The sequence below is a fragment of the Hemiscyllium ocellatum genome, chromosome 34 (assembly GCF_020745735.1).
Source record: "Hemiscyllium ocellatum isolate sHemOce1 chromosome 34, sHemOce1.pat.X.cur, whole genome shotgun sequence".
NCBI lineage: Eukaryota > Metazoa > Chordata > Chondrichthyes > Orectolobiformes > Hemiscylliidae > Hemiscyllium > Hemiscyllium ocellatum.
Genome location: NC_083434.1, coordinates 23,578,122 through 23,601,320, shown reverse-complemented (window position 1 = coordinate 23,601,320; position 23,199 = coordinate 23,578,122). Strand labels below are relative to the sequence as shown.

The 23,199-nt window shown below is 42.8% G+C and overlaps 1 protein-coding gene across 1 annotated transcript in view; it reads right to left on the bottom strand.

The window, feature by feature from the left end:
• Positions 1–23,199, bottom strand: part of LOC132832331 (collagen alpha-6(VI) chain-like) — a 182,892-nt gene that overhangs the window by 83,595 nt on the left and 76,098 nt on the right. The window contains exons 12-16 of the mRNA XM_060850253.1: positions 21,576–22,196; positions 16,073–16,633; positions 11,368–11,928; positions 6,621–7,196; positions 4,060–4,626 (exon numbers count right to left, since the gene is read on the bottom strand). Of these exons, the coding sequence (XP_060706236.1) occupies positions 4,060–4,626; positions 6,621–7,196; positions 11,368–11,928; positions 16,073–16,633; positions 21,576–22,196 (2,886 nt within the window). The remainder of the gene's footprint in view (positions 1–4,059; positions 4,627–6,620; positions 7,197–11,367; positions 11,929–16,072; positions 16,634–21,575; positions 22,197–23,199) is intronic.

Here is a 23,199-nt window from a genome sequence, read left to right as displayed (position 1 = left end):
GGGTGGTACGTGTATGGACTGAGCTGCCAGAGGATGTGGTGGAGGCTGGTACAATTGCAACATTTGAGAGGCATTTGGATGGGTTTATGAATAGGAAGGGTTTGGAAGGATATGGGCCTGATGCTGGCAAGTGAGACTAGATTGGGTTGGGATATCTGGTCGGCATGGACGGGTTGGACCGTAGGGTCTGTTTCCATGCTGTACATCTGTATGACTCTATGACTCTATATTCCCCTACTTCCATATTTCCTGACTAGTGGAATATCTCAATATTTACACAGTCAAGCATTTTTAGAACCTTACATATATCACTAAGATTACCCCTCATTCTTCTATACTCCAGTGACAAAAGGCCTAACTAAATTCGCTGTCCTTGGTAAGTCAGCCCCTTCATCCCAGGGATCACTACTTAATTCATACAAAGGGAAGCATTCTCTAAATTTCTTTCACAGTCTTACATCTTTCCTTAATATCAACTCTGATTAATTTAAATTCTAATGGGTACAAAGGATAGTCAGCCTGGCAAGTGCATGGTAGTTCTTTGATGAGGTTATCAAATTTAGTTCTACGTTGAGCATTTTTCTAAAGATCCTGAAAATGAGTCCCTTTTGAGGATATATCCAGTTGCACATCGAAGGTTTAGTGGAATCAGGTACCATTATCCTTTCAGTTAGTGTGCTCCAGAAAGTGGCAGCAACTCACATACCTCACAGCCTCATAGCTGTGTCCTTTATTCTTTCAATTATTTATATTATCCCTTGCATGTACAAATCCTCCACCTCTCCTTTTCCCATTACTATCATTATGAAATATGTTAAAAGCTGCTCATTCCTATTCCTAATTTTGCTGTAGCTGGGTCTCAGTAATCCCTCAGTTCTCTGGTATCTCCCAACACATGGCTTCCTACAACAACTCTGCTAATTTACAGTCACTATTAGTGATTCTGTACAGAGATCTCAATTAATTTTTTAATTTTCTTCCCTCTCATTTTATGCTCAGCCATCTTTGTGGGTGGCTGCGTTATTACTAATTATATGGCAATCAGTAAATGAAACACATATAAGTGGCTAAATCCCAGGACCTGATCAGGTGTACCGTAGAACTCTGTTGGAAGAGGGTGGTGGTGGAGGGTTGTTTTCAGACTGGAGGCCTGTGACCAGTGGAGTGCCACAAGGATCGGTGTTGGGCCCACTACTTTTCATCATTTATAGAAGTGATTTGGATGTGAGCAAAAGAGGCACAGTTAGTAAGTTTGCAGATGACACCAAAATTGGAGGTGTAGTGGACAGCGAAGAAGATTACCTCAGATTACAACAGGTTCTTGATCAGATGGGCCAATTAGATGAGAAGTGGCAGGTGGAGTTTAATTTAGATAAATGCGAGGTACTGCGTTTTGGGGAAGCAAATCTTAGCAGGGCTTTTCCCTGGAGCGTCGGAGGTTCTGGGGTGACCTTATAGAGATTTATAAAATCACGAGGGCATGGATAGGATAAATAGACAAAGTCTCTTCCTTGGGTAGGGGCAGTCCAGAACTAGAGGACATAGGTTTAGGGTGAGAGGGGAAAGATATAAAAGAGACCTAAGGGGTAACTGTTTCATGTAGAGGGTGGTAAGTGTATGGAATGAGCTGCCAGAGGAAGTGGTGGAGGCTAGTATGATTGCAACATTTAAAAGGCATCTGGATGAGTATATGAATAGGAAGGGTTTGGAGGGATATGGCCAGGTGCTGGCAGGTGGGACTAGATTGGGTTGGAATATCTGGTTGGCATGGACGAGTTGGACCGAAGGGTCTGTTTCCATACTGTACATCTCTATGACTCTATGAATGTTCTCCAACACATTTCCCTTGCTGTACATTATCCAACAGAACTAGATCCTGCACTGCTTTCTCCATCAGTGGACTAGAAACATGCTGATCAAGAATAAATTCCTGGGTCGACTTTAGAAATTCTTTGCTCTTCTTTCCATTTATTCTGATTTTGTGGAGAGTGGAGAAATGGTGCTGTTATGACAATGTTACCAAATAGGAAATGCAATGGCCCAGGCTAATGCTTTGGGGTCATGGGTTCAAATTCCACGGCCAAGTTGGTGCCCAACTTGTATACTAATGTCCTGTAGATAAAGAAATCTGCCCTTCCTTACCCAGTCTGGCCCACATGTGATTCCAAACCCACAGCAATGTCATTGACTCCTAATTGCCCTCTAAAATGGCTGAGCAAGCCATCCAGTTTAAAGGTAAACAGGAATGGGAAACAAATGATAACTTTGCCACATCACATGAAAGAACAAAGCAAAAAAAAATCCCCCCATCCTGATATTCCTTAAGTAGGTGAATGTTCTTACTTCTCTGATCTGTTGTTTCTCACAGTTCTGCCATTTTGCCTTCCTTATTCCTATATATCAGGGTTATTTATGCTGATCAATAGGGGCATGCAAGTTTGACTTCAAGTTGTTCATAATGGTCTTGGTTGGAATCGACATTTACTCCCCTTCATGGTAGTCACAACCTATGTACAGCCTGAAGAAGGGCTTATGCCCGAAATGTCGAATCTCCTGTTCCTTGAATGCTGCCTGACCTGCTGCGCTTTTCCAGCAATACATTTTCAGCTATGTACATATTTAGCAATAATGTCAGAGGCAACTTTACTGCTAAAGTCACAAAATCTATTAGAAGTTTGTTATCAGACTGCAATGTCAATCCTTTAAAACTATGTTATTACTATGTTATTACTATGTTATTTCTGACTTACGTTTTAGACATTGTAATTAATATTACTATTTTTCCTTTTATTCCTCTTTGTATTCAAGATTTTTACCTAGGTACATGTATCTAAGATTACACCATTAGAGGCAGCCATTGTAAAAACTTTTCACTGTACTTATAGAGTCATCGAGTCATACAGCAAGAAAGCAGACTCTTTGGTCCAATCAGTCCATTCTGAACATAATCCCAAACTTAACTTGTCCCACCTATCTGCTCCTGGCCCATATCCCTCCAAACCTTTCCTATTAATGTATCTATCCAAATGTCTTTTGAATGTTGTAATTGTACCCACATCCACCACTTTCTCATTCCACATGTGAATCTCTGTGTAAGAAATTTACCAGTTATGTCTTTTTAAAATCTCTCTCCTCTCGCCTTAAAAATGTGCCCCTAGTCTGGAAATCCCCCATCTTAGGGGAAAAATAACCAACTACCATTAACTTAATCCGTACCTCTCATCATTTTATAAACTTCTATCAGATTGCCTTTCAACCTCCTATACTCGCTAGTGAAAAAAATCCTAGCCTATCCAGCCTTTTTTATTATAATTCAAACCTTCCACACCTGGCAACATCCTGGTAAATCTCTTTTGAACCCTCTCCTGCTTGATAATATCCTTCCGATAATTGGGCGACGAGAAGTGGACACGGTATCCCAGAAGTGGCCTCAGCAATGTCCTGTACATCCTCAACATGACTTCCCAACTCCTATACTCAAAGGACTGAGCAACGAAGGCAGGCATGCCAAATGCCTTTTAACTACCTTATCTATGTGTGACTTCAAAGAATTATGTACCTGCACCCCTAGGTCCCTCTGTTCTACAACATTACCCAACACCTTATCATTAGTTTGTATAAGCCGCACCCTTTATTTGTTGTACCAAAATGCAAAACCACACATTTATCCAGATTGAACTGCATCTGCCATTTTTCAGCCCATTGACCCATTTGATCAAGATCTCTTTGTAATCTTAGAAAACCTTCTTCATAGTCTACTATGCCACCAATTATGGCATTGTCCACAAACGTACTAACCATGCCTTCTATATTCTCATCTAAATCATTTATATAAATGACAAACAAAAGAGAACATAGAACTGGATCCCTTTGGAACACTGCTGGTGACAGGCCTCCAGTCTGGAAAGCAACCATCCACCATTAATCCCTGTCTCCTGCCAATAAACCAATTATGTATCCAATTGGCCCCTGTACTTCTGTAGTGGAGTATACATGGCAATAAAGGATATTCTATAGTACAATTCTGGAAATATTTCTGACTGAGCAGAGGCCACTAACCTTTACAAGATTCAGTGCAAAGTTCACGAACTACTCTTCGTTTAATTTTGTCTAACTCATTGAATGATGAGACATGGAACTTTTTGTCTGGAGATCCAGCGATTTCGACCAACTGATTTGGACTTGCTTCTTGAATACCGATAGCAAGAACATTGATGTTTTTCTTCCTCAAGTCACTGGCAGGGTTGGCCACGCTGTCTTTGGATTCCCCATCCGTGATCACCAACAGGTTCTGAGGAACCCCCTTCAGCTTTCGGCTTCCTACTGACGGTTCAAAGAATTTCATCACAAACTGAAGTGCCTTCCCTGTTCTGGTGCCATCTTTTATTTGGTTGATCTTGTCAATTTTTTTAAAGAGATCATTTTGGTCCTTAGACTCATTCAGATAAAATTCAGCTCTTGGCTCTGTGCTATATTGAGCTACTGCGAACTGAAATTTTGTACGGCCAATACTCAGCTTTTCAATGACGTACTTCACGAATGTCTTTATGGACACAAATTGCTTTGCCTTAATACTTTCTGATCCATCAATTAGAAAAACAATATCTGATTCAGATAGTTCGCAATCTGGAACAGAAGAACATAAACACTTTAATGACACCAATATTTTACAGGTGTAAGTATTTCACATACTTTACAAATTTTGGACTTGTTCAAATAAATTTATAAATGTCTTGAAAGCCAACTAGCTTTGAATGAAACTGAGTTTTAAATCATCTGGCAAGCATTATTGTTTTAAACTTGATACAAAAAATGTTAAATTCTTGAGATTTTTTTTAACCAAATTCACATTATTAGTAATGGCAATGTGTCATACTAACTTGCACTCACTTACTGTCATTGGTGGAAAACAAATGCCCCATGACAGGTTATAGCTGTACATCTGAACAAAACTGAAGCACCACAAAGTGAGAATCATCATAGAATCCCTATAGTGTGGAAGCAGGTCATTCAGGAGGAGAATGTGAGCACTGCAGATGCTGGAGATCAGAGTTGAAAAGTGTGTTGCTGGAAAAGCACAGCAGGTCAGGCAGCATCTGAGGAGCAGGAGAGTCGACGTTTCGGGCATGAGCTCTTCATCATGAAAGAGCTCATACTCGGAACGACGATTTTCCTGTTCCTCAGATGCTGCTTGACTGGATGTTCTCTTCCAGCACCAGATTTTTCAACAAGCAGGCCATTCAGCCCATCGAGTCCACACTGACCATCTGTAGAGCATCCCACCCAGACCCATTCCCCAACCCTATCATTGCAACCCTGCATTTCGCATGGCTAACACACCATGGCTAGCCTACACATCCCTGGACACTGTGGGCAATTTAGCAAGGACTATCCTCCTAACCTGTACATCTTCGAACTGTGGGAGGAAACCCACACTGACACTGGGAGAATGCGCAAACTCCACACAGACAGTTGCTGAGGGTGGAATTGAACCCAGGTCCCTGGCACTGTCAGGCAACAGTGCTAATCACTGATCCGCTGTGGTCCACTATAGAAAATAATAAGTAGGATGGCAGTAAAAGACCCCAAGCAGTAGTCAAAGAGGAATAGGGGAGTTCTCCTGTGGCAGAACATATACCAGTGGAACTCTCAGGCTGTTCTGTGGCGAAGTTTCCTCCAAATGAGAGGTGCAAGTTCTGCCTCCAGTCAATTAATTCTCTCTAAAGATGGTTTCTGGGTTGCTGAGTTCAGGGGGGAATGTAAACACTATCGATTTTGATTTTAGTGGCTCAGTGGGTGATGACTATGAAAGAGATGGGTGACATTTTCCAATGCCATTCTTAAGGGCTCCTATTTCTTCAAGTCGGTGTAACTTCTAATACATATTCCCAAATACCCATGATAACCTGTCATCTCCTTGCTGAGCAATATCCATCTACCTGTTCCAAAGGGCCACGTTACGTTTTTGAAAAAAAAAATGATTTATTTCTGCTCCGGTAAAGGTGCTTGACTCCTTAAGAAGAAACATCATCTCCACATCTACCCTGTCAAGATCTCTAAGAGCCTTGTATGTTTGAAGTTCAATTAGCAGAATGAACAGATTTGTTCAGAACTACTTTTATATGTCTACACTGTACAGCATTTGATTGTTTAGAATCAAAGCATGCATACATCTGTGGAAGGATGCAAATCAACAGGAAAGCTCTAAAAAGAACATGACTCAAAATTTATGTACATCAAGTCAGTTTCAGTTTCATAAATTGAAATTAAAAATTCATTATTTCCCTGGGGCAGCAGGATTGTCCAGATCATGCCCACCAGTGCCCCATGGCATCAGATTTTATGAGAGGTGCAGGAATGTAGTTAATTGGCATGGTACAGGTTGGTGCATATCCTCCTTTGGATGGATCCATGGTACCTGACTGATCCATGCCATCTGAAAGCTCTTGTGGTCACTGCCCCATGCCAGGTTTCAGGAAAGGAGAGAGTGGAAATGGACTATTGAAGGAAACATTGAAGTGTTCAGCTTTCTTCAACAACAGTCGAAAACCATCATGAAGTCTGATGATCATTAACTTTCTCCAAATTTAGAGGTAATTATCTCACTCTGAGTAACTCACCTGGTTTGGTTTCCAAACATATCTTCTGAGAAATGTTTCGGGATAAATACTCCAAATGAGTAAAGTTGTGAACATAAAACCAATTCTTATCTGATCCCGCAATTGTCTGTAGTTCTTTTTCATCGGCTTGATCTACACCAACAGCAAAGATCTCAACATTGCTGTCTCTGATAGCTCTGGCTTTAGCTTCCAATCCTTGTTTAACTGTTGCTTCCCCATCAGTAATGATGATCAAGAACTGAGGAACTCCAGCTTCTCTTCGTCCACCATATTGTTTACTCAGAAGAGTTTCTGCATGTGCAAGGGCTTCAACTGTGTAAGTGCTTCCACCTACACTGTTTAATTGCATGATTTCCTCTTGCACTTTAGCTTTTGTTCGCCATTTGTCCAGCCGAGATACGGTTTTGGGTGCATCACCAAATATCAAAGCTCCAATTTGAACCTTGCCCGGGCCAACGTTGGTCTGGTTCACCAGGGCCAACATGAAATTCCTCATGCTTTCAAATTGATACGGTTTAATGCTACCTGATCCATCGATTACAAATAAAATGTCAGCCTGTTCGGTCCTTCTGCAATCTAAAGAGAAGAAAAAAAATCCAGTGAATGTCTCACAATGTCTGGGGAAACAAAGGACTGAAATTCCTTGCCATCCTGTCTAAACTCTGGAAAAGATACTGTAACCTTGTAGGGACACTACTACCAGTGTGACTGCCAATGATATACCCCAGAATAGGAATGTGGGGTGAATGGGGAGGGATGGGTGAACTGGAGTTTGCAACTATGATGACTCCAGCCTTGTGTCTTATGCCATCCAGTGTAAAAGTCCATGTTGAGCTTTGATGAAGTCCTCTGTGACAATGAGAATTCAACTGGCTGTTAGTTGGGTGGGGGTGGGGGTGGGGGTGGGGGGAGGGGGATGGTCATGCTAGTCTGGAAAAGCCTGCAGGTTTCTCTTCACATCAAAGTTTTCATCTGACCAGGCAACATGTCCATTCAGGTAAAAGCACTTAAGTTTGGAAGTTTCAGCCAACCTAGGCTGTGCTGAGTACTCTCTGATATGGAGCGATGGGCAGAAATGACACCTGTTACATAAATGATTTGAATGCGAGCATAAGAGGCACAGTTAGTAAGTTTGCAGATGACACCAAAATTGGAGGTGAAGTGGACAGCGAAGAGGGTTACCTCAGATTACGACAGGATCTGGACCAGATGGGTCAATGGGCTGAGAAGTGGCAGATGGAGTTTAATTCAGATAAATGCGAGATGCTGCATCATGGGAAAACAAATCTTAGCAGGACTCATATACTTAATGGTAAGGTCCTGGGGAGTGTTGCTGAACAAAGAGACCTTGGAGTGCAGGTTCATAGCTCCTTGAAAATGGAGTTGCAGATAGATAGGATAGTGAAGAAGGCATTTGGTATGCTCTCCTTTATTGGTCAGTGCATTGACTAAAGAAGTTGGGAGGTCATGTTGCAGCTGTACAGGACATTGGTCTGGCCACTGTCGGAATATTGCATGCAACTCTGGTCTCTTTCCTATCGGAAAGATGTTGTGAAACTTGAAAGGGTTCAGAAAGGATTTACAAGGATATTGCCAGGGTTGGAGGAGCTGAGCTACAGGGAGAGGCTGAACAGGCTGGGGCTGTTTTCCCTGGAGCGTCGGAGGGTGAGGGTTGACCTTATAGAGGTTTACAAAATTATGAGGGGCATGGATAGGATAAAAAGACAAAGTCTTTTTTCCCTGGGGTCAGGGAGTCCAGAACTAGAGGACATAGGTTTAGGGTGAGAGGGGAAAGATATAAAAGAGACCTAAGAGGCAACTTTTTCATGCAGAGGGTGGTATGTGTATGGAATGAGCTGCCAGAGGATGTGGTGGAGGCTGGTAGAATTGCAACATTTAAGAGGCATTTGGATGTGTATATGAATAGGCAGGATTTGGAGAGATATGGGCTGGGTGCTGGCAGGTGGGACTAGATTGGGTTGGGATATCTGTTCAGCATGGACGGTTGGACCAAAGGGTCTGTTTCCATGCTGTACATCTCTATGACTCTATGACTGTAGTGTAAGCTAAAATATAATGATAGAGTTATAGATCAGAAGCAAAGGAAGATACCATTCAACCTGTTAGGTGTGACACTGCGTGCTACAGAACAGAATGGATACCGTTATTGGGGAAAATTTAACAGGCTGGGCTTGGTTTCCCAAAAAAAGGAGAAAGCTGAGAGGGGTGATTTGATAGAGACGTTTAAAATCTTCAAAGCATTGGTAGGATCGAGGGAAAGAGTACATTTCCATTTGTGTGCAGACCAAACGTGGATATCGGAAGATAATTCAGCGGAGAATGATTTGGAATGCGATAAGCGCAACCATATGAAGCAATAGAGGGAAATATTTTAAATTAATTTGAAGGGCATGAAAAGAATGGAAGGATTAGCTTTCAAGAAGTAGGGTAGGGAAACGCTTGTGTGGAGCAAAAACATCTGAACTTAGTTGGGCTGAATAGTATGTTTCAGTGCTATAATTATGTAAACTGATAATATGATCACAGTCATTCTACAAATGACACATAAACAAAAAACTCTCACCAGGGACTGAAGCCTTTTCAATCAACATGTGCTGTACATATGTAGTGAAAGTTATTTCCAGCACAGAGGGCTGGATTTTGGTGGGCGAGTAGAAGAGTGGACCAGTTCATTTCCCTGACTAAAGAGAAAACAGGAGTCTGCCTAATGGCAAGGGCAGAATGGTACTCCAGCACCTGACCCAGGAAGAGGTCCGGCTCAATGGAACTGCTGGCTAGTTTCATTGCAGGTAGCTCCAGCAGATGCAGCAGCGCCGACAGTTTGCTACTGGACACTGTTGGTACTGCGGACAGTTCCATGTAGAAGACAGCCCTGGATCATGGAGCAAGGTAGGTACAGTGCTACATACATACTTGTACAATAGCAAATCATTCTGACCACTAAGCCTACTCTGCCATTCAATACGATCATGGCTGATCTGACTACTGCACATTTCCATCTACCCTCCAATAACTTTTCACTTCCTTGCTCACTAAGAACCCACCCATGAAAAAAATCAAAGAGTCTGCTTCCACTGCCTTCTCAAAAAGAGATGTTCAAAGACTAATGACCTCCTGAGAGAACAAAAAGGTTTTCCACTCATTTCTGTTTTAATGAGTGATCCCTTATTTCTAAAACAGTAAACCCTAGTTCTAGTTCGAAGAGGAAACAGCTTTTGCACATCCACCCAGCCAAGACCCAACAGGATCTTAGATACATTTCAGCCAAGTCACTGCTTACTTTTCTAAACCTCAATGGATACAATGTGAGTCTGTAAAATCTTTCCTCTTATGACAACATGTCCATTCCAAAGGTATGGTATTAGGATGGTAAATCTCCTCTGATCTATTTCCAATGGATTTATATCCTTTCATAAATAAGAAGACCAGTACCATAACAACATTCCAGATGTGCCAACACCATTGCCCTATATGACTGAAGCTTAGCTGCCTTACCTTTGTATTCAGTTCCCATTGCAATAAATGATGACATTACATTAAGATTCCAAATAAACTGATCTTCCTTTGTACTAACTTTTTGTGATTCAATCACAAGGGGACACACAGAAAACTATCCACTGCCTTTTCCTTCTGTAATCTCCTATATCATTTTTGTAACTTATTTTCCTATTGATCTTAGTGTTGTCAGCAAATTTAGCTACCATACCTTCAGATCCTTCATCCAAATCATTTATATGAATTGTAAAAAGTTGAGGGCCTAGCATTGACTTTTTTTTAACCTTACCACTCATTACATTTTACAAACCAAAAAATAATTCTGCATTTCTGTCTGTTTCCTGTTAGTGAGACAATCTTAAATCCATGCAATATGTTAAACCCTGTACCATAAGCTTCATTTTTTCACAGTAAATGTTGATTTAGCACCTTATCAAATGCCTTTTGGTTCTCTCTTATCAAGAGCATGTGTAGCTTCTTCAAAGTACTCCAAGAAACCGTTTAAATATGAGTGTTTTGATCAGCATCTAACTTGAGCAGGTAATTGGGAGAAGCAATGGAATTTCAAAGGGAGAGGAGTCTAAAGGTAAGGTTTTACTGGAACTATTCAAGGCACCAAACAGACCACAGCCAGAATATTGTGAACTGTTTGGACCCCTTAGCTAAAGGAAGATACATTGGGATTGGAGGCATTTCAAAAAAGGTTCATTAGATTGATCCTAGCTACGGAGGGACTGTTTTTTGGGGAGAGTTAGAGTAGTTTGGGCCTATACTCATTGAAATCTAGAAGACTGAGAGGTGGCTTTATTGAAACGTACAATATCCTTTGGGGACTTGACAGGACTAACGCAGGAAGAATGTTGTCCCTTATGGGACAGTCCAGGATCAAAGGATATAATCTCAGAATAAGGGACTGCCCATTTAACACATATAACAGTGAACCTGAAATTCTTTATCACAGAGGCTAGTTGGTTAAGTATATTCAACGCTGACAGAATCAGATTTTTATTCATCAAGGGAATTAAGGGTCATGGAAAAAAAGTGGAAAAGTGGAGTTGAGAGTTATCAGATCAACCAGACTTCACTAGAGTGGCACACAGACCTGATGGACTGAATAGACTACTTCTGTTGTTATGGATTATGATCTTAGTTCCAAACTTCTTTTTGAATACATGATCAGTCAATTCTTGGAACTCTTTATATTTGGAAGTGAAGGAAAATGTTTACTTACTTTTATCTGAATTGCACATCTCCCACAAGATTTCTGCTTCTTGATCTTTCAACAGATCAAAGTTGTCAATGTACTGAACTTTTTCCGGGGATCCCCCCATTTCCTCAAGCTGCGCGTAGTTTACATCACCTATGCCCACTGCGAACACGATGACTCCTTTATCCCTTATGGCTTTGGCTGGTTCAAGGACCTCATCCTGTGCCTTTCCATCAGTTATCACGATGAGATACTGTAGAACACCACGGCGACCCCCTTTAGCTTCATCAAAATAGTTCAATGTAAATGTCAGTGCATTGCCAGTCAGAGTATTTGTTGCAATCTGTTTCATGTCACCAATTGCTTTGTACAGATCATTTTTTAAAAAGTATTTATTAAGCTGGAACATTAGCTTTACTTCTGTGGAATATTGTATTAACCCAATTTGAATCTTATCTGGTGCAATATTGCTTTTATTTATAAAACTTATCAAGAATGACTTCACTTTCTTGAAGTCTTCGTCATTTATACTGCTTGATCCATCGATTAGAAAGATGATGTCAGCTTTACGGTCAGGATTGCAAGCTGAAAGAAAATAAAGCAGAATAAGTCTTTTTAAAATGCTGTGAAAATCAGCTTAAAGAGAATAGCAATTTCACAATTTCATATAAGTTACATATATGATATCTATTTCTTTATATTTACACATTTGTTCCCATGTATCTTGAATACTTGACAGATTTTCATACAGTTTCATTTCTGTTAACATTTTGTTATAAAGATATTAATAATATCTTCAATGTAAACATTTAGAATAATGCCAATGCATATAGAGCCACATTATAATACATGTTGCTTCAAATATTGTTAGTATTTACTTCAATAAAGAAGTGTGCAGAATAATCTCATCATATTAACATTCCAAAATGTTAAAAGATTCAGTAGAGTTGGTTGGTACAAATGTATACTTCCTTTCATTAAAGAATCATAAATGAGGTTGTGAAATCTTAGGATTCTAAGTTCTCTTGGAAATTAATTTTTCCACACACAACAGCATTAAAAATCTAAATACCTACCACTCAAAATGCCATGCATTCTGAGATAAATGTGCCTTTGAGGCTGCGATCTGTAGATTTCCTTTTCTTATGCCATTACGGAATGTGGAACCAAGGCAAATTCAGTTGTGCGGTGGCTAGCACTGCTGCCTCATAGCCTCAAGAACCTGGGTTCGATCCCAGCTGTGGGTGACTATCTGCATGGAATTTGCTTGTTATTGCTGTGTCTGAGTGGGTTTCTGCTGGGTGATCTGTTTTCCTCCCACAGTCCGAGGTTGTGCTGGTTAGGTGAATTGAGTGTGGTAAATTGTCTACAGTGTCCTGGGATGTGTAGGCTAGTTGGAGTAGCAGAATTATGAGAATAGGGTAGAGGGTTGCGGGGTTTGGGTGGGATATTCTTTGGAGTGTTAGTGTAGATGCAATGGGCCAAATAGCTTCTTCTCGCACTGTAGGGATTCTATGATTCTAAGTAAACGTAGCTGATGTTCAAAGAGACCACAGTGTAACTGGAACGTGGAACAGGCTCAAGGGCAATATTGCTTATTTGCATCCCTATGTTGCATCCAATCAAATTAATTAATAAGCTTTTAGAAATAAAACTGTAACATATAATTTCATTTCTCAGTAATTTGACATTTCAGAAATCCAGCATTAAACTTCAAATGGAATGAGAAAAATAAGAAGTTTGTGTTGTGTAACATATTTAATGTTCTTCAATTAATCTTTTACTTCAGGACGCAATGTCTTCCAATGGTCTTCCTATTATTAAGTCAACATCAGCCTACACAGATCCTGCAGTCAAACGATACAATATAGATGTTTTGAATTGTCCTGTGGGACATGGACGTTGCTGACTGCCCAGCATTTATTGCCTGTCCTTAGTTGCCCTTGAGAAGGTGAGAGTGAGCTGCCTTCTTGAACTGCTCCAGTCCATGTGCCATTGGTGCTGTTAGGATGAGAAGTCCAAGAATTTGACCAAGAGACATTGAAGAAATGCCAATATATTTCCAAGTCAGGATGGTGAATGACTTGGATGAGAACTTAGAGGTGGTAGAGTTCCCATGTATCTGCTGCCCTTGTCCTTCTTGACAGAAGTGGTCATGGGTTTGGAAGGTGCTACCTAAGAATCTTAGGCAAATTTCTGCAGTGCATCTTGTAGATAATACACACTTCTGCTACTCAACATTGGTGGTAGAGGGTGTGGATGCATGCAGATATGGTGCCAATCAAGTGAGCTACTTTGTTCTAGATGGTCAAACTTCTTGAGTGGTGTTGGAATTGCACCCATCCAAGCAAGTGGGGGGGTATGCCATAACACTTTTGACTTGTGCCTTGTAGATAATGGACAGGCTTTGGGAAGTCAGTTACTTGCTGCAGTATTCCTGGTCTCTGACCTGCTCTTGTAGTCAGTGCATTTATGTGGCAAGTCTAGTTAAGTTTCTGGGGAATGGTAACCCCGAGGATGTTGATAGTGGGGGATTCAGTGATGGTAACACCATTGAACATGAAGAGGCTCTGGTTCGATTTTCTTTTATTGGAGAAGGTCATTGCCTGGTATTTGTGTGGTGCAAATATTACTCAATCACCGTAAAACCTTGGGCCAAAATCACTTAGGCTCATGACGAAAGAAATCCATTTGCTTTTAAAAATACTGAGCAGATTTAATTTGAGTTGGAGTGGGAAATGGAAAGCAGAACAATTTCTGGGTTGTCAAACCACCCTCACCCTATACACAGTGGGGACAGAAATTACACAAAATATCCACATGAAGGAATCCCTAACTGATGTGGAGAGAGGGGGAATCACTGTCCAATTTGCAGCCAGAGGGCAGGAACAGAATCTACAATTTTAATGTGCAGGTCCAATTTAAACAGTGGTCACTGTTTACGTCAAACTGCTGACCTTTAGAAAATGTCTCAGGAATGGTGTAGATCTGGAATCAGGGGCACACCACCTTGCTTGCTCATAGATGTCCACCCAGAGGATGCTGAAGGCCATGACGGAGAGGACAGACATCCTCTTCCTGGACAATGGAAGAAGGAAATACCTTGCACAACCAAAGCAAGCCTGCAAGACCTAGTGGTTTTGGGCAGCAGAAACACAAAATATACATGCTATGACTAGTGATGGAAATCCTTCACCAATCTCATGGTGACTGCACCCTTCAACTCTAATGGCAGGCTTCTGGGTGTACCCCCTCCAGCTGGGAGACTAGCTAAGCAGCTTCAGAATGCATGCTGTCCCTGAGCATGGGATCAGTGTTTCCCATGACACATGATTCATCCAAATTGTTGATGACCACTGTCAATTGTTGGAACCATCCGGTTCGCTAATGTCCTTGAGGGAAGGAAACTGCCACCCTTGTGTGGTCTGGCCTACATGTGTCTCCAGACCCACAGCCAATGTGGTTGACTTTTAACAGCCCTCTGGGCAATTAAGAATGGGCAATAAATGCTGCCTGCCCAGCCAGGTCCTTTTCCCATGAATGAATAAAAGAAGTGCAATTTCACATGTTCACCACCCTATGAGTGAAAAAAAAATGTTTCTTTACCTCAGTCCTAAATGGCCAATCCCATATCCTGAAACTGAGACCACTGGTTCCAGACTCTCTGACCGGGGATATATCCTCCCTGTATCTCATCTGTCCAGCCCTGCTAAAATTTTATAATCCGATCATAGAATCATAGAATCCCTACGGTGTGGAAAGAGGTCCTTCAGCCCGACAAGTCCATACTCACCCTCCAAGAGTCACCCACCCAGACCCATTCTCCTACCTTATTGTCCTATATTTAACACTGACTAATGCACCTAGACTACACATTCCTGAACACTATGGGCAATTTAGCATGGCCAATTCTCCTAGCCTGCACATCTTTGGATTGTGGGAGGAAACCGGAGCACCTGGAGGAAACCCACGCAGACACTGGGAGAATGTGGAAACTCCACACAGACAGTTGCCTGAAGCTGGACTCAAATCTGGGTCTCTGGTGCTGCTCTCCTTCCATTATTTAAAACGCAAGTGATTAAAGGTCCAGTAGAACCAATCAGTCCTCATTTGGTCGTCTCATATACCACGTGAACCTCTGCTGCATTGTTTCTGTGGTAATTGTATCCATTTTTAGGTGAGGAGGTCAAACTACCAACAGAATTCCAGGTGCATGAGACCAATAAATTCTTGGAGCAATATCAACTCTCACAACCAGATACCTATGTCCTTGCTTCTCATGAATCTCCCTTAACAAACAATTGATCATTTCCATAATAAGAACAGATAATACTGGAAATACTCAGCAGGTTTGGTAGCATCAGCGGAGACAGTAACAGTGTTAATAGTTCATGTCAAAGACCTTTCAACATTCTTATTTTAATTCTCTCATATGTCTCCGATTCAAAGCTGCGCGTCTCATAACCACAAGTAAGGATTCTGCATTAACTCTTTGATTGTGTGGTTTATGGACAGGTGCATTCACCTTTGTTTGAAGGACTGCAGTGTTACTCACTGTCATGATCAGGAGAAACAGCCCATCGGTAATTCATTGCCATCACAGAAGACCATTTTTATTGGTGCAAGGAGATGGTAAAAAATGTTACTGTTGGTCTTCACAATAACTAATGAGGAAGTCACGCCTGAATTTAAATTTTTAAGAACATGTGGATTATTGCTATTTCCTTACCTTTATCTATACAGATGGCCCGTCCAATTTTGTTTTTTATATCTGATAAAGCATCAAAGTTTTTTACGTAAAAAACTCTGTTGTCAGCTCCTGCAATGAGCCGAAGTTCACTTTTGTTGGCAGCTCCTACACCAACAGCATAGACAACCACCCCCTGTTGCCTCACTTCCATCGCAGGACTCGTTACATTATCACTTGACTCTCCATCTGTGAGAGTGATCAGTACACGCTGCACTTCGGTGTTCCGGCTGCGCTTCGCTTCATCGATATAAGTCGTCATATAGGATAATGCACGGCCTGTTTCGGTGCCTCCTCCGACTTGAACAATTTGTTTAATCGCTCCCAATAGTCCCGCTTCATTGGTATATCGAGTTATTTCAAATTCAGATTTTACATGATCTGAATACTGCACAACCCCAACGCGAACTTGGTCTGCTCCAATACTGAAGAGCTTCGTCACGTCTGACAGAAATGTTCTAACCTCTTCAAAGTTGTTGGGCTGTATACTACCTGACCCATCAATCAGGAAAAAAATATCAGCTTGTTCTGTTTCAACACAGCCTGAAAGAGAAAGGGATATTGCTTTAGTTCCTCAAAAAAAGCTGGAACACACGGCAGCACTGATGCTCACTTGTAGGATTTATCCTAACTCCTGCATTCAAGATTTGTCAGTTTTCCCTTCAATTTGTGAAGCCAACACTTTGGTAAACCTAAGAAGTAAAATTACAAATTAACCTGCACTTTACATATATTAAATTGCACTACAAAAATTAAGACAGGTAAATTGCACCACATATGGCATTGGCTTGAACATCAATTATTAAATTTGGGAGGTCACATGTTCACTTCCCAATCCATCGGAACTGTGCAACCTCATCTAAAGCAGCAGGATTGAATGTAAATTTGATACAACACTCAGTTAGGCTGGTGACTATTCCAGGGGCACGAGGTGAAAAATGCATACAGGTGAAATGTCAGGACAAAACAAGATGAGTCAGCTGGTTTCTATATCCATGTCACAGCCTGAGATGAGAAGTCGAGGAGCAAGTCCAGAAGGAAGAGGAGGAGGCAGAAGAGAGTGAAGAGCACAGGAGAGTAAAAACCGGACAGGTCGTTTTTGTGTAAGCTGTATGTGAATGACTAATTCAAGTGTGACAACAGAAACTGTAACCTCAGTTCACCGTTCATCAATCATCTCACACTGCTTACCTTCAGTTGACTCTCAAAATGGGGAAATTCAAGCTTTGCAACTCTGACAGAGAGAGAGAGAAAGAGGCAGAATGGAATGCGGCCGTTTTTCTCATCAGAAGCTGCCTGTTCTTTGCAGTAAAATACTCAGGCTTAAACTTGAAAAAAAAATGTCAACGTTCTTTCCTGCAACAGTGGCTGTGAGCTATGAATTGATAATTCAGAGATAATTTTGAAGTACATCAATCATTCTGAGCTTCTTACAAACTAGTGAAAGCTTTCAAAAAAAGACCGTTAAACACCAAGGGGCTGGCTAGCCGGAGTAGGATCTCAACATTGGAACTAGGAAGCAAAGACAACTGAACGGATTTTCTCGTTTTCCTCAACCCTGCAAATAATCTACTTTTCGTGTGTGCGTGTATATGTGTCAGTGTATGTTGAGGTGTATGTGTGTTGGTGTGTGTGTGTGTGTGTGTATCGGTGTATGTTGTGTGTGTGTGTGTGTGTTGGTGTATGTCGGGGTGGGTGTGTGTCGGTGTATGTCGGGGCAGGTGTATGTGTGAGTGTCGGTGTAAGTTGGTGTGTGTGTGTGAGTGTGTGTGTAGGTGTGTGTGTAGGTGTGTGTGACGGTGTATGTTGGGTGTGTATGTGTCGGGGTGTGTGTGTGTTGGTGTATGTCAGGGCAGGTGTGTGTGTGTGTCAGTGTAAGTTGGGGGCGTGTGTGTAGGTGTGTGTGTGTCAGTGTATGTTGGGTGTGTGTGTGTCGGGGTGTGTGTGTCGGTGTATGTCAAGGTGTGTGTGTCGGTGTGTGTTGGTGTATGTCTGTGTCGGTGTGTGTCGATGTATGTCGGGGGTGTATGTGTGAGTGTGTTAGTGTATGTCTGTGTGTGTGTGTGTGTCAGTGTGTGTCGGGATAGGTGTGTGTGTGTCGGTGTGTGTTGGTGTATGTCTGTGTGTGTGTGTGTGTCAGTGTATGTCGGGGTGTGTATGTCGGTGTATGTCGGGGTAGGTGTGTGTGTATGTATCGGTGTATGTCGGTGTGTGTGTCGGTGTATTACGGGGGGGGGTGTGTGTTGGTGTATGACGGGGTGCGTGTGTGTGTTGGTGTATGTCAGGGCAGGGGTGTGTGTGTGTCAGTGTAAGTTGGGGGCGTGTGCATAGGTATGTGTGTGTCAGTGTATGTTGGGTGTGTGTGTGTCGGGGTGTGTGTGTCGGTGTATGTCAAGGTGTGTGTGTGTCGGTGTGTGTTGGTGTATGTCTGTGTGTGTGTCGATGTATGTCGGGGGTGTATGTGTGAGTGTGTTAGTGTAGGTTTGTGGGTGGGTGTGTGTCAGTGTGTGTTGGGATAGGTGTGTGTGTGTCGGTGTGTGTTGGTGTATGTCTGTGTGTGTGTGTCAGTGTATGTCTGGGTGTGTGTGTCATTGTATGTCGGGGTGTGTGTGTCGGCGTATGTCGGGGTAGGTGTGTGTGTATGTATCGGTGTATGTCGGTGTGTGTGTGTGTCGGTGTATTACAGGGTATGTGTGTGTGTTGGTGTATGACGGGGTGTGTGTGTGTGTTGGTGTACGTTGGGGTGTGTAGGCGTGTAGGTGTATGTCGGTGTGTGTGTGTCGGTGTATGTCGGGGTGTGTGTGTGTCAGGGTGTATGTGTGTGTGTGCGTGTATGTGTCCGTGTGTCGGTGTGTGTGTGTGTCGGTGTGTGTGTGTGTCGGGGTGTGTGTCAGTGTATATCGGGGTGTGTGTTGGTGTATGTCGGTGCATGTTGTGTGTGTGTGCGTGTGTGTGTGTGTGTGTGTGTCGGGGTGTGGGTGGGTGTATGTCGGGGTGTGTATGTGTGCGCGCGCGTGTGTGTGTCGGTGTATGTCGGGGCGTGTGTGTGTCGGTGTGTGTGTAGGTGTGTGTCTGTGTCTGTGTGTGTGTGTGTGTGTCGGTGCGTGTCGGGGTGTGTGTCACTGTATGTCGGGTTGTGTGTGTGTCCGTGTATGTCGGGATAGGTGTGTGTGTGTGTGTATCGGTGTATGTTGGGGTGTGTCTGTGTCGGGGTGTGTGTGTGTATCGGTGTATGTTGGTGTGTGTGTGTGTGTGTGTCGGGGTGTGTGTGTGTCGGTGTATGTCGGGGTAGGTGTGTGTGTCGGTATATGTTGGGGTGTGTAGGTGTATGTCGGTGTGTGTGTGTTCGCGTATGTCAGGGTGTGTGCGTAGGGGTGTGTGTCCGTGTGTGTGTGTGTGTGTGTGCGCGTGTGTGTGTGTGTCGGTGTGTATGTGTGTGTCCGTGTGTGTCGGGGTGTGTATGTGTGTGTGTGTGTCCGTCCGTGTATGTCAGTGTGTTGGTGCATATTGGGGTGTGTGTCGGTGTATGTCGGGATGTGTGTGTGTGTTGGTGTATGTTGGAGTGTGTGTCGGTGTATGTCGGGGTGTGTGTGTGTGTCTGTGTGTGTCGGGGTGTGTCAGGGTGTGTGTCGGTGTGTGTCGGGGTGTGTGTGTACGCGCGCGTGTGCATGTGTGTGTGTCGGTGTATGTCGGGGTGTGTGTATGTCAGTGTATGTCTCTGTGTGTGTGTGTTGGTGTATGTCGGGATAGGTGTGTGTGTGTGTGTGTGTGTCAGTGTGTGTTGGTGTATGTCGGGGTAGGTGTGTGTGTGTGTCGGTGTATGTCAGGGTGTGCGTGTGTTGGTGTGTGTCGGTGTATGTCGGGGTAAGTGTGTGTGTGGGTCGGTGTGTGTTGGTGTATGTCTGTGTGTGTATCAGTGTATGTTGGGGTGTGTGTGTGTCAGTATATGTCGGGGTAGGTATGTGTCGGTGTATGTCGGGGTGTGTGTGTCGGTGTATGTCGGGGGTGTGTGTGTGTTGGGATTTGTGTGCGTGTGTGTGTGTCGGGGTGTGTGTGTGTCGGTGTATGTCGGGGGTATGTGTGTGTATCAGTGTGTGTATGTGTGTAGGTGTATGCCGGTGTGTGTGTGTCGGTGTATGCCGGTGTGTGTGTGTCGGTGTATGTCGGGGTGTGTGTGTCCGTGTATGTCGGGGTGTGTGTGTGTTGGCGTATGTCGGGGGGTGTGCGTGTTGGTGTATGTCGGGGTGTGTGTGTGTGTCGGGGTGCGTGTGTGTGTATGTCGTGGTGTGTGTGTGTGTCGGTGTATGTTGGGGGTATGTGTGTGTCAGTGTATGTTGGGGTGTGTATGTGTGTAGGTGTATGTCGGTGTGTGTGTGTATCGGTGTGTGTGTGTCGGTGTGTGCATCCGCGTCCGTGTATGTCGGTGTGTCTGTGTATGTCGGGGTGTGCGTGTGTGTCGGTGTATGTCGGGGTGTGTGTGTGTGTGTGTGTGTGTGTGTGAGTGTATGTTGGGGTGTGTGTGTGTGTGTCGGTGTATGTCGGTGTGTGTGTGTGTGTGTCGGTGTGTGTGTGTGTGTGTCGGTGTATGTCGGGGTGTGTGTGTGTGTGTCGGTGTGTGTCGGGGTGTGTGTGTGTCCGTGTGTCAGTGTATGTCGGGGTGTGTGTGTGTGTCAGTGTATGTCGGGGTGTGTGTGTGTGTGTGTCGGGGTGTGTGTGTGTGTGTGTGTGTGTGTGTGTCGGTGTATGTCGGGGTGTGTGACTTATACAGCTACAGTTGGCCTTCCTGACTTTCGTGGTTTGCATTAATCTGTCACTTAGGGTTTCAACAGGCTGTTGGGCTGATAGACTGCACACCAGTTCCATTTTGAATTGCAGTACTCTCTCTCACCTTCAATTCCGCAGAGTGTAAAACGAGGCCCTGTTGTCTCAGAGCAAACTTTATTCTTCATTCAGTGCTAAATTTCTAGTTGTCAGCTCTATTGCAGGGCATAGCTCCTAAAGTAAGGCTCCCTCAGAAGCAGATAATACGTCAACCATAAACTTGGAGAATATTCACAAAACCAATGGCTGATTTATGCTTACACGTAATCTTTCAACCAAAGGACACTCCAGGAAAGCTGTTAGGAATGAGGTTACAGCATTCTGCCCCTCTCTCCACATCACTGCTCTTTGATACTAGAGTCAGTTTGCAACACTTCCACTTCTATCTCGGAATATCATGGGTTCAAGCCCTGTTCCAGGTAAGTGAATGTGTACAACTACAAGTCATTTCATTACAGCTTTACTTTAACAACAATCATCTTTGGCAGAATAGCTTCTGTGCACCACCCTTAACTGTAGAAATTATTATAAAATGATTATCGGCCAAGGATAAAAATGTTTACGTTTGAGCCCATTTGACATAAAAGATACTGGGTCGTTAAATAATTCAGCTTCATGGCAACTGCATTCTGAATTTGCAAAGTAGCATTTTTAAAAATCTCACCTTGTTGAAGAATCTCTTCTTCATGTGGTTTAACAGAGATTATGTCTATAATCTCACTGCAAATCTTCTTCTGTATTTGAGTTTCCAATGACCTCAAGTGGCCAAAGTCCTCAATATTGGAAACATACTTGTTTGGAGGATATGAGGCGATGTCTTCGAGTTCAGCTACAATGGCATCCTTAATTCCCAAAGCATAGACAGTAACACCATGACTCCGCAGGGCCTGGGCTGGTGCTGAGACCTCATCAGATGATTTTCCATCAGTAATTACTATAGCAATCTGAGGAACTCCTTGTCTTTTCCTACTACCACGACTTTCATTAAAGTAATTATGCATCACATAATCAATGGCGGCCCCAGTATTTGTCCGTCCTTTCCTATAAGGCATTGCTTTTATATGGTCAAGCACACTGACCTTTGTTTGGAATGTGTTAAGGTAAAGTGCTGGTGTGGTAGCATCACTGTATTGAACCAAACCAATTTGCACTTTGTCATGACCTATGTCCAGCGCGCTGGTAACACGGACCAGAAAATTACGCATCAGTTCAAAGTTTGTTTCCCCAATGCTGCCAGATTCATCCACCAGGTAAACAATATCAGCAATTAAGTCTGACTGGCACACTGTAAAACAAAAACATAACAGTATAAACTTGAAAGATGTAATGAGATGTAATGGGAAAGACTTTAGATTAACCAAAAAATTCTGCCATGTCTGCATGACTATGCCACATCTCATATCTTTGCAACTCATCACCCACTACCTTGGCCTTTGAGAGAGATTGTCATTGTGGCAATCTGCAGCACTTCCAAAGTGTTGATGTTTCTCATCTTCCTTAGAAGTGGTGGCCTCTAAATGACCTTAGAAGCTTTGCTTAGAAATGCCATGGAACTAATTCTTGAGGAACTATGTTGAGAAATGACTGAAAGACTTGAGAGTTTTTCCCCATTAATTCAAGGAATGTGGGCTTCATTGGCTGTGATTCATTTGTACAGCTCGGGCTAGTGAGAAGGCTTTAATGTAACTTGACAGGGTTAGAGGAACTAAGAGAGAATATGAGAAGAGAAGACCTGTTTAAGTATTCAGAGATGCAACTGGTACTAGCACAGGCAATAGCAAATTCACAGGTGAACTCAGGATAAGGGAAAAAAAAGTCTGTCCTTACTAAAGAGAGAGATGATATCCAGGCTGCGGTATCACAGGAGGGAACTAAGTCATTTGACAGAGAAATGTTGGGCAGACTATTGACACTTGAAGCTGACAAGGCAACATAACCAAATGAGATGCATCCAAGGCTTTTGAAAGAAGTGAGAGTGCAAATTGCTGGAGCACTGCTTACAATTTTATACTCTTCCCTGGACTCAGAGGAGATGGTAGAATTTTAGAAATTTGCAAACATTATGACCTTGTCTGAGAAAGTTGTAATGATAAGCCCAGCTGATCAGCTTGACTTCAGTGGTGGTGAAGTTTTGAGAAACAATTATTCAGGGTAGAATTAGCAGTTACAGGAAAAATGTCAACTGATTAGGAAGAGTCAGCAAAAATTTCATGTTTAATGAACTTGGAATTTTTTTTGAAAAGGCAATAGAGGGTAATGCTGTTGCTGTGGTGTACATGAACTTTCAG